The sequence below is a fragment of the Artemia franciscana genome, chromosome 10 (genome assembly GCF_032884065.1).
Source record: "Artemia franciscana chromosome 10, ASM3288406v1, whole genome shotgun sequence".
Taxonomy (NCBI): Eukaryota; Metazoa; Arthropoda; class Branchiopoda; order Anostraca; family Artemiidae; genus Artemia; species Artemia franciscana.
Window position 1 is genome coordinate 48,241,619 of NC_088872.1, and position 12,628 is coordinate 48,254,246.

The 12,628-nt window shown below is 34.1% G+C and overlaps 1 protein-coding gene across 1 annotated transcript in view; it reads right to left on the reverse strand.

The window, feature by feature from the left end:
• LOC136032293 (uncharacterized) overlaps nucleotides 1–12,628 on the reverse strand; it is a 116,566-nt gene that overhangs the window by 74,169 nt on the left and 29,769 nt on the right. The window contains exon 5 of the mRNA XM_065712566.1: nucleotides 7,284–7,428. Within this exon, the coding sequence (XP_065568638.1) occupies nucleotides 7,284–7,428 (145 nt within the window). The remainder of the gene's footprint in view (nucleotides 1–7,283; nucleotides 7,429–12,628) is intronic.

A 12,628-nucleotide genomic window follows, 5' to 3' on the forward strand; every position in this document is an offset into this window, starting at 1 on the left:
TGTACACGGCCTTGCAGGCTCTTATTTACAAATCTATCGATTTGCGCTTATCAAATCACTTACAATCTATTTTCTAGAATAATAAGATACATGCTACGGTTGGTAACAAATTATGAGCGGGATATATAACTGGCAATGTAGTAGTGCGGAATTTTGATTTCCTCGGCAAATGTGACAATAATTTGGAATGGGATTAAAGCTCCTAAGCTGCTAAGAAACAATTCGCTTAAAAAATCATCAAAATAAATAATCAACGCAAATGAAAGGTAGCATGTTCTTGTTTATGTTGGTGTTTAAATTTTAAGATAAAATGTGTTATTTTTAAACAACATGAGAGAGAGAGAGAAAGAGAGAAAGAGAGAGAGAGAGAGAGAGAGAGAGAGAGAGAGAGAGAGAGAGAGAGAGAGAGAGAGAGAGAGAGAGAGAAATATCGCTCTACTTTCGGATTTAAAGTATCCGGAGCAAGACCATAAGTAATCTCGTTGTGCCCCAGACAAGTAATTTGATAGCAAATTGTTTGTTTTTACCTTTTTTTATTAAAGTTATTTTATTAAATTGTATCTTTTTTTGAACGACTAGTTCAACTAATGAACACAACACCTGAATCAGCTTGGATTACGTGTGCTTAAACGGAGGCATATTATTCAATAAGCTAATACGAGCTACATCCTAGGGATCCTCAAGATTAATGGGAATTACTCATTGGCTTAGATAGAGATTTATATTGGATTTATAACTTTGTAATGCCAAATAAATTCCTTGGCTTAGAACAAAAATTTCACTTTAAGTAAGGAAGCCCAGAGATGCGAAAAAAAGGCTAAAAATCAAGAAATTGAAAAATCCTGCAACAATTCTGGCCCTTTACTCACAACCGATTGTTACTTTATATAACTAATAACTGTCCGTTGTAAAACTATCCAATCCCGTTGGGGGTAACTGGAAAACGTTTTTCGCCTGAGAAATTCTGGAGTTAAAATCAGGTAATTTCTCATTCTCAGAAGAGAGTAGGCTATAGCCTACCAGCTTTGACTCATAGCTTGATGATCGAGGTGAAACTTTTCAGGAAAAGATCTTTAAGGAGAGAAGGGGACTTAGGATTTTGTGTTTGAGGGATTAGGGCAAATAGTTTTTCTCCTGTACTTAAAAAATGGTATATATTACAAGTTTTATTTCTTTGTTAAGCCGGTAGACGGACAGGGTCTTCGTCGAATTACCTACAATCACCTCGATCTTAAGTCCTAGATTTCAGACAAGGGGCCACAATTGGGGGAAGGCGGGTGGAGGCAAGGGTCCTTATATGGTTATATTTTTATAAAAATACATTAATACAGGGGCACGAACAAGAACTTATCCAGTCAAGGCTTCAATTTTGTCTTATCAATGCACTTTAAATAGAAAGCATAATTAATACAAGTAAGATGCAAATAAGCAATTCCTATCACTTTCCAGAATGTCATGATGTCAGAATTTACTCACAAATAAAAATAATTTCACGCTTATAAAAAATAGAAAGCTTATAAAAATAGAAAGCCCAATTAATACAAGTAAGATGCAAATAAGCAATTCCTATCGCTTTCCAGAATGTCATGATGTCAGAATTTACTCACAAATAGACATAATTTCACGCTTATAAAAAATTAAAAGCCTAATCAATGCAAGTAAGATACAAATAAGCAATTCCTATCGCTTTCCAGAATATCATGATGTCAGAATTTACTCACAAATAAAAATAATTTCACGCTTATAAAAAATAGAAAGCTTATAAAAATAGAAAGCATAATTAATACAAGTAAGATGCAAATAAGCAATTCCTATCACTTTCCAGAATGTCATGATGTCAGAATTTACTCACAAATAAAAATAATTTCACGCTTATAAAAAATGCGCTTAATCAGCACTCACAGTTAAGTAATTCAAAGAATGTGCCCTCATTCTAAAGCATTAGCAGAAATTCTCAACTTCTAATAAATCAACTAACCCCAGTTTGATTATTTCAATAGGCGACATTTTCTAAAAATAACACTTAGAAAGGGATGTGATAACTCGTGCTATGGGCCAAAGTATCGTATTTGCTTTTAATTAGACAGACACCTTTACGCCTTTTCACCTGTCTGGTTTCTTTCCTTTTTTACAAGTGCGTTGTTTCTAATCAAAGGGAAAACAGTTCTAATACATTTCTTTAGAAATGGAAAAGGGGATGGTTAGAAATCACATAAGGGCCATGAAGTAATAAATGTGTTTGTGTATTTCGCTTGAAAATTAAATGAAACCTGAAATATTCCTTTTAAAGGAACTTGGGGGGATGAGGGAGATCCATAGCTCTAAATGCACTCCCTCAGCCGCAGTGATTTAAAGAGCCTTCTTTAAAAATGTTATAAAACCTTTAAATTCCATCGCCACAAAAAAAAAATCCGCAATGCTTTATATTTTTTTTTCTCCCTCGCAGAAATATTTAGATCTTAGGGGTTTTGGATTTTTTTTTCTTTTTCTACGGCTGCTCATGAATAACAGCCCAAAAACTTGAAATATAATTTTTAGTTTTCTTGTCGCTTGTAAAATATGCTGCGTAACAAACCACCTTTTAAATTATTGCAATCGCCCTTCCTCTGATATATCACAATTATTTCCATATATGTCAATAATTTCCATTTAAGGCGCGCAATATATGTGGTTATAACCAAAGTAAGGCCCCTGCAAAAAATTACCATCTAACTTTGACCTGCTGATAGGCCACGGCTTTTTAAATGCGAAAAGAAAACCTTGAAATAGGCTGCTATAACCAGAGCTGGGGTGCCAGCTAAACTACCAGCGCCAATTTTGACTATTGCTTCTTCTTGGAACCTTAGTAGATCTGGGTAAGGGTTATCATTTCTATTTAAGTACCAATTGAGAATTTTTCCCAATTAGAAAGTTTCCCAAAAATATATGCTCTTTACTCTGGCCAGTAGTTTGCTGCTTGCTAGGTAGCAGCTATTGTTACAACCATGGTTATGGTTGTAAATCAGTCTCTTTGTGATTTGCTAGATCACAGATCACTGTTTTTTTCCCAGATCACTTTCTATCGTTTGTCTAATATTAAATTTCCGCAAACTCAAGGTCATTGACAATGACCATTGACAACTTCACTAAAAGAAAGTTCTGGAAAACAAAGAAAAATTATAGGAAGTTTTGGCTTATTCGAAGTGCTTGTTTAGAAAATTGTTTTTTCTCTTTTTTTAACTTGAATTTGGACCATATGATGCTGCGGTCTTCAGTGTGGCCTTTTTGTACATTATGTCCATATTCAATCCCTTAAGATTTTTTTTCCTTCGTCAGACACAGCCAATAGGATTTATTTTATTCTATGACTTTCGCTATTTAATTTTGTTGCTTATGATTTTCAGTTACACGCGTTGTGTCTTAACCGTAAAAAAAGTGAATAAACTCGCACATTAAAGAGAAAATGCGTTCAAAAAATGCCCTCCCCCCAAAAAAGCCCTTTGTTCATCCCTAACCATTGTGAAAAATCAGCATCATCACTCCCAATCGAAGGGCTGGCATGTCACATTATCATCATTTTATCTGAATGCATAGTAATGGATAGTTAAACTTACTACCAAAATACCCTTTAGGGAACGCATATTAATGATGGAGCTCTCTGTACCAAGGATATTCTTGACAGCAGTTTGGATGGATTTGATCAAATCCACTGTTACTTAAGTCATTGCTACCGATAGCACTCACAGGGGCCCTATTCCCTTCCACATATTTATAGTTTTTCTCGATTTCTAATCTTGTCTCCTATTTTCACTTATACTCTATAGTCCTTTTATGCAACAGCATTGATGAACCAAATGCAGATATTCCTCAGAGGTTAGAAGAGATAATTATAGACCATTTGATTTATGTTAAAGTGCACGGAGGAAAATCCAACGGATGTCCGATGGTGACTAAGAAAAAACCGGCTAGGCATACCAACTCTCAGAGTGAGAATCTGGAGGCGATCGCAAATTAAGAATCCTCAATCATTGCTAGACTCAAAATATTTAGCGGGCTAGATTTGGAGAATTCTACCTCAATTTATTTTATTTGTGCCTTACTTCAGCATTTTATTACAGCCTTTTTTCTTTTAATCTTTCATTGGACTAAGAAGTCAAAAATTTGCAAACAACAAAATTGCGCATATAATATGTAGAATTTAGTATTTTATTTTAAATGTTAAAGAGGCGCTAAAAAATCCTCATCTCATGAATCCTAGCTTATAAGATTTATACGCAAAAAAATTGAGTCTTTCAATGGTCTACGAAATCAAAGATTTGTATATAATAAAATTGTGCATAAAAATGTAAAATCTATTTTACAATTATAGTAAATGTTAAAAAGGGGTAAAAAAATGTCCATATTCCCATATTCCCAAAAAGATTTGTATCGATTACCAATCAAACTTTTCAACGTCAACATTAGTGAATCCACTACGAATTAAATTAGATTTTCCAGAGTTATTTTATTCCGTCAAAAATTTCTAATCGCATTATTTTCCCACCATAGAAATGAAAACAAATATATTAAAAAAAAACGTAAGTAAAGAGCAAAGGTATATTTATGTAATATTTTTGAAGTGACAGCATATCATCAAGACGAAAACATTTCTTACTATCTTATACTATATTCATATCTGATAAGGGAAGTGTAAACTTCACCATTAATTTAGACCAAAGGTTATACAAACAAAATATTTTATTATTGCATTTTCCATTTTATCATTCCCGAGTACGGCAAAGATAATGAACATTTAAGCGCAGTAATGTAACACCAGCATTGCCAAATAAAGTAGAAAAACAAGGATGATTTTTCCCGAGTAACAAGTATATAACTATTTTAGGACGAAGTTGCGCTCCAAATTGTTTCAAATGACAGTTATACAGTTGTAACAGATACAAAAAATTTCCCCTGTAGTTATTCGCCGAGTCTGAAAATGCGACTAAATTGTGAGATTCTTACAGGAGTATAAAATGAAAAAATTCCACATGTTTTGACTCCTTATCTGTTGTTATATGGTCCATATGCAAACAAGGTTGTCAATTCAAGTATGCCATTTTGTTACTACCAAATGACACTTTTTAATTGTAGGTGACATTTTGATGCTTCCCGCCAAAAAATTTTAAACCGCTCTGAGCAAACAATTGGCTATAGATATTTTAGTTTGGATTAGCGATTACCGTATCATCCCAACAAAATACGAATTCAGAAAATTGGCCCGTCCATTTTGAAATTCTTAAAATATTAGCGATTGTCCCTAAAGGTTTTAATATTTTCATATAATTAACTGTTTTTACTTATCTTCGACTTTACCCCCCTCCCCACCAAAAAAAAAATTCTACTTTGTTACCTGGATGTAACATTAGATAAAATTGCCACTGATCCCCAGCCCTAATTCTTTGAATGTTTGAGCTGAAATTTTGATGATCAGTTTTTTGGACTTGAATAATTCAATACTGAACCCCTTATGTACCGCTCTGTGACCCCTTGTGATAACTGACTTATTTATAACATATTCTATCTAGCCTATAGCCTAAAAGCTATATCTATCTAGCCTTATTTATAGCCTATAGTCTATCCTCTGAAAAGTACACCTAAAAATAGGTATCAATTTATGCTATATTAAAATTAATAGGGTTGCTTTAAGAAATACGTAATGTAAATCAGTCCCCCACCAACGCCCCCTTTCTTAGCTCTTTGGCTGTGGGTCCTCGTATCTTTCTTAGCTCTTTGGCTGTGGGTCCTCGTATCTTGACAGGTAATTTCCTAGACTTGGACCACTTTAGTACTGAGCCACTTATTTGTTTTCTATACTTCTTGGGGTATGTATAGCCTCTCTATACAGGGATATTTATAGCCTATAGAGACAGTCTGCTATATTGAAGTTAACAAGGCTGCTTTAAAAAATTCATTGAGAATATAAATCAACCCTCGTGACCCCACAGCCATAATTTTTTGACTGTGTTAGCTCATATTTAGAAAGTTAGTTGTTTAGACTTCATTACTGATCCACTTATATGCTCCCTATATCTTCTTGGGTGTATTTATGGCCTCTTTCTATGGTGGTATTATGGCCCATAATGTCAATACAGTCTAAAATCATCATGCCTTCACATCCCTTTGACTGTGGGAGCTCATATTTTGAAAGTTAGTTTTTTTAGACTTTTCCTTAGCACTTAGCCCCTTATATCCTCTGCGCAACTTTTCGAGGTATTTATGGCCTCTGTCTATAGAGGTGTTTATGGCCTATAATGTCCATATAGAATAAATTTTCCATGACTTCACAGCCCTACTTCTTTGACTGTAGCGGCTCACATTTTGACAGGTAGTTTTTTAGATTTGAACTTTAGCAATAAGCCCCTTATATGCTCTCCATAGCTTCTACGGCCTCTTTCTATAGGGATATTTATGGCATAGATTGTCAATATTGGTCAAAATCTCAATGGCTTCACAGCTCTAGTTATTTGATTGGGCGAGCTCATATCTCTAAATACTTTGTTCATGGATGAACTTCGTTGAAGTGTTTTAAAAAGTCTTTTTACAAATTTTTAGTTTTAAAGTTCGCATTTTAATGTAAGCTTATATATATGTATATATATATTATATATATATATATATATATATATATATATATATATATATGTATATATATATAATATATATATATATATATATATATATATATATATATTATATATATATATATATATATATATATATATAGTGTTGTGCTGAAGACGGCCCTTGGACATAGGGCCGAAATATTCACTGAATGGAATTCCACTGTCTTAAGAAAATTTTCATATTGTTTCTAAGTTGTGCTTGTTTGTTATGGAAAGGCAGTGTGGTCTTCACCAATATTTTTGCTATTTAGCAAGTAGCCCCTTATATGCTCTCTATAACTTCTTGGGGTATTTATGGCCCTTTTATATAGGCGTATTTCTGTTCTTTAATAACAATACAGGCTAAAATCCCAATAGCCTCACAGCCTTAGTTCCTTGACTGTGGGAGCTCATATCTTTTGGACTTGCATCACTTTAATACCGAGCCCCACATATACCGTTCAGTAACCTCTTGTGTATATAGGTTATTTATAGCCTATATTATCACAAAATGATGAAAAGTACGCCTAAATATACAGGCCAATCTATGCTAGATTGAAATTAATAGGGTTGCTTTAAGAACTCCGTGGAAATGTAAATCAATTTCGGATAGGAGGTGAACAAATAAACAAGGTATTCAAAATCAATAAACTTTTTATCAACCTGCTCGATGGAGGGAAGTCATGTCTTTGGTTTCTTTCACGCCAAGAAGTAAACATGCCACTCTTTTGGGAGACAGAAGCCGGGCCCATTCGTCCATTGCATGACTGTAGGTGATGTCAAGAAATGATGAAGATAAAATGACAATCTGAAAGAAAAAAGCATCAAGAGAAAACCTATAAGGTAAACATTGACAAAGTGGTGTGAAAACAATGACTCAACAAACCTTAATAAAACTCCAAATTTGTGGATTGACACAACGTTGCTATTAAAATTGCATGATGCTGTAAGATTTTTCATGACTTTTAAGACCCTCAAAGACTAATTATTAAGTTCAATAGTTTTTTTTTCGTTTTTTTAGTTAAACTTTCAAGAATTTATATAGACTACGAGGTAACATAAAGACATAAAGGACTTACCAGCTTACCAACTTTACTAGCCTGAACTTACAATTCCTTTCTTTTAAGGAAATTCAGTAAATTAAAGAATCACCCTATCTGCTTAGAATCACCCTATCTCCTTTAGTTTGTATTTAGATTTTTTTTTCTTTAAATTTATTTAGTTTGTATGGCCGTCTTGCCATAGCTTGTAGAGTTTAGATGATAGATCTGATTAAAGGAAAAAACACTAAAACCCGACATCTGTTTCCCAGGAAATCTTAAGATAACCATTTAACTTCCCCTGTTTTGTGCCGGAAATATACAGATTTAATGAAACTGAAATAATTAGAAAGTGTTGATTCTGTTTGTTTTTTTTTTATTGAAGGGAGCAGAATTTTCTTTTTCAAGTTCCGGAAAGGGCAGTCCCTAAAAACGTTCTAGCATAGCTGCTAGGAAAACGTTAAAATAAAGGTCAAAGAAAACACTATCTGAACAATTTTGCAGCTTTGAGTTCTCTGTGGTGCTACCCACTTTGATTGAAAACCTTGCCGACACTGGGGACGTATTATTTATTATGTAGATACATTGAGTAGGTAGCGCTTTGGCCGCAAGGCTCTATGGCCGGGAATGCAAGGGAAAGAAAAACAAACAAAAGCCAAAAGCAAAAAAAGAGAAAATAGTAAATAAACACAGTAAGAAAGAAAAAGTCTTACCGGTCAATGTCCGAAATTCCTTTTTTCTCCTTAGATTTAGTCAGCTTTGCCAATTTTAAGCAAGATTTGATGGTGACAGGTTAGGTTAGATGTCTAACCTATTTCTGAAGTTTATAACCTAACTTCACCCAAACTAATCTAACTAACTTTTACCATCAAACCATGCATAAGACTGACAAAGCTAACTGGAAAAACTGATTGAATCCAATCAGAGAAAAAGGAATTTCAGACATCCACCAGTGAATGTCGACACTAACATTCATAGTAACATACATATATATATATATATATATATATATATATATATATATATATATATATATATATATATATATATAATATATATATATATATATATATATATATATATATATATATATATATATATATACATATATACATATATATATATATATATATATATATATATATATATATATATATATATATATATATATATATAGTATCCAGGGATAAAAATACTTTTACGATTCTTGAGAGGCATCAAAGGGTTACACTTTCTAGCCAAGTCATGTGAAATATTCGAGGCAGAATGATGAGCAGTTAGTGGGCTGAAGTCTTCCAGTATTGTAAACATCAAGTTGCTGAAACCAGCAACAAATACTTAGTTTAGTTACCAAAATTATTGCCACATGTTTCAAATATCTACAGTGTACTAAATCTCAGTAGTACACTGGGATGTAGTACAATGACTGCACAGTGTACTACATCACAGTCAGTGTACTACATCTACAGTGTACTAAATCTACAGTACTACAGTGCACTACACCAGTATACTATACTACATCAAGTTACTGAAACCAGCAACACATACTTAGTTAAGTTACCATAATTATTGCCGTCAATTTCAAATATCTACCTTACTTTAGAGTGTATATAGAATTTTAATTAGGGATAGACTATGGATCCCATGGGAATTATTATTATTTAAAGTTCCAGATGCTAATGCGTAGAGAACAGCCAGTTTAATTAATCTTCCACCTAACTGGAAAAGCATAAACTTTTCCGTCATTGCGAAGGAATTCATGAAGCTAGAAACAGGAGACTGAAAGGTTTAAGCAAAATAAATCACACTTTTTAAATTTTATTCAAGTTAGCAGCGCTTCTTTTTCCTGTTTTGCCCTAGTCAGCAAAGGTAGGAAAAAGATAACTTGGAACAGAAGACAGTCAATTTTGACAGACGAAAGTAGCTAAACGGTGTAGCTATGCAAACCCCGGGTTTGAAAGCCAAGGTAGCAGCGTCAGATACAACTTAGTATAAGAACTATTGTCAAAAACAGTACTTATAACGCAATCAGTTTTTTTTTGCTGTTTATCGTTTTTGTTTTTGTTTATTTATAATACTCCGTACTTTGTCTTTTTTATACTTTTACGGGAAATAAAGTTCATTCATTCATTCAGTGCTGTTTTTCTTTGATTTGCGTCAAAGCGTAAGTAAAGCAAGCTGCTCAAGAACTTCAACAATGGAATCAAAGCTGGTCCACTTTGTTGTCAAGCTCTTGAGGCGCTGAGACAACCGTATCATCTTCTGATTGAAAATCTTCCGTTCCAACTTTATTCGTACATAAGCTGGAAAGTTTAATTTAGATAAAACACAATTTCGCCCGCCGATGATTCCAATTTTTTTCAGCTTTGAATCAATGCAAAAGGGGTGTGAAACAGAAGCGAGCCAATTACGATGACATTTCTTCATGGGGCAAACTGAAACCTTGATGATCAGGAGTAATTCAACTCCTTCCTGGATCGTGATCCACAACTGAACCGAGCAGAAACTTAAGATACATATAGTGGTTAACAATAGACCTTTTTATGATTCATTGGAGCTCTGGATGAGTCGTTCTTTTTCTCCAGAAAATGGCTTTGGGCAGGGAGGTGCATTATCTACGTATCCTTTTTTCGGTTTACTGAAATGATCTTAATCACTGTATCAGTGTAGAGGACTTAAATTCCATGCTGGATATGTATGCAATAACAATTGTAAATTCTGCTGATGACCTATTAGTGTTTGCTACTTGTTCCACTACACTTCACATGTTGTTCAAGATCTCTGAGACTTATGCTGCTGATCATGATATTCCGTACAATTCTGTAAAGACTAAGTGCGCACGTTTTCGCCCAAGAAACTCTAAGACACCCATTATTCCACCAGGTAGATTATGAATGACATGTCCTTTTTTCGGTTTATTGAAATGATCTTAATAAGTGTATCAGTGTAGAAGACTTCATGCTGGATCTGTACGCAATAAGAATTGTAAATTCTGATGATGACCTTGTAGTGTTTGCTACTTGTCCCACTACACTTGAGATGTTGTTCGAGATCTGTGAGACTTATGCTGCTGATCATGATATTCCTTACAATTCTGCAAAGACAAAGTGCGCAAGTTTTCACCCAAGAAACTCTAGAACACTCATTATTCCACCAGGTAGATGTTGAATAATATGTCCTTTTTGAGGTAGTTTCGAAATCCTGACTTAATTTTTAATGAGGATTTGCATGATGATCCTCATATTCGCCAGTTTATCTCAGAGGCGATATGCGGCTTCATCCTTTAGTCATTGCTCAACGGATGTAAAAAATTTATTTATTTGTTCTTACTATATCAATATTTTCGAATTTCCTCTAGTTTGTCTACGTCATTTTAACTTAAGTTAATAATGATTCCTTGTGGTTTTTACATAACCTGCTACGCTATGCTCTATGCTAGTACTACTGAGAAAATTTAAGTTTTATTTGACTACGTTTCATTCCCTCCAGAAAGCCTCTCATTTTACCTGCGCAGAAGACTCAAGACTCAAAAAGCTCAACCAGCCCGCTGAAGATGGCTAGGCTATTTGTGGGGTGTGTTCTTTCTCCCTTTGATGTTTTTTTATTGTTTTAGCGTTCTTAACTGATTTAAAATATTGTATTCTACAATAATATTGCATTTGCTTCTTTAGCAATACATCGAAACCGCATAATATATTAAAATATTCACTAGTTGTTCATTCAGAAAATCTATATATATATCTATATATATAAAAATAAGTTGTCTGTCTGTCTGTCTGTGGATCAGGTGACGTCATGTTTCTGTGTTGACTGACGTCATGAAATTAGTTGTCGTCATTTTTGCTATGACGGTGACGTCATTAATGGTATTTAAGACATGCGAGTATGATTAATGAGTTCCTTAAATATGGTGGCTCTGAGGTTAGGAATAAGCTACTGAAGATTATGAACATGATTTTTGAAAAAGGGGAAGTACCCAATGATTTTAGGAAAACCTTAATTAAACCACTGTATAAGAAAGGTGACAAGAGTGAATGTCGGAATTATCGAGGCATTAGTCTGGTCTCTGTAGGTAGCAAATTACTGAGTAATATGATACTTTTTAGACTGAGACATGCTGTAGATAAAGTTTTAAGGGAAGAACAATGCGGTTTTAGAAAAGGTAGAGGATGTGTCGACCATGTTTTCACTCTTAGGTTAATAATTGAGAAGTCCCTTCGTTGTCAAACACCTTTGGTCCTTAGTTTTATCGATTATGAGCAAGCTTTCGATTCTGTTGATAGAACAGCGTTAACAAAGGTCTTATCGTTATATGGTATACCAGAAAAATACATTAAAGTGATTTGCGCTATGTACGAGAATAATACTGCTGCGGTTAAAGTAGGAAATGAGGTTAGCAACTGGTTTTGTATTAAATCAGGAGTTAAGCAGGGTTGTGTTCTATCCCCCTTTATATGGATCATTTTGATGGACTTCGTCTTAAGGAGCACAGGAAAGGCAATTGGAGACCATGGAATCAAATGGGGAGGAAGAACGCTCCTGGACTTAGATTATGCTGATGATTTAAGCATATTAGATGAAAGTGTGAGCAAAATGAATGAATTTTTAGAGGTTTTACGAGTTCAGGGTGCTAAAATAGGCTTGAAAATTAATGTTAAGAAGACTAAGTCACTAAGGTTAGGAATAAGTGAAGATGAACAGGTGACCTTAGGTAACGAAAAGATTGATCAGGTTGGGAGCTTCAGTTACCTTGGTAGTATTATTAGTAAAGATGGTGGGAGCAGTGAGGATGTTAAAAGTAGAATAGCTAAAGCTCAGGGTGTTTTTTCACAGTTAAAAAAAGTTTGGAAGAATAGAAAGATAAGCCTACAAACCAAGATTAGAATATTGGAAGCTACAGTGATGACAGTGGTCAAATATGGCTCTGAAGCATGGACACTCCGAAAAGCAGATGAAAATTTACTAGAT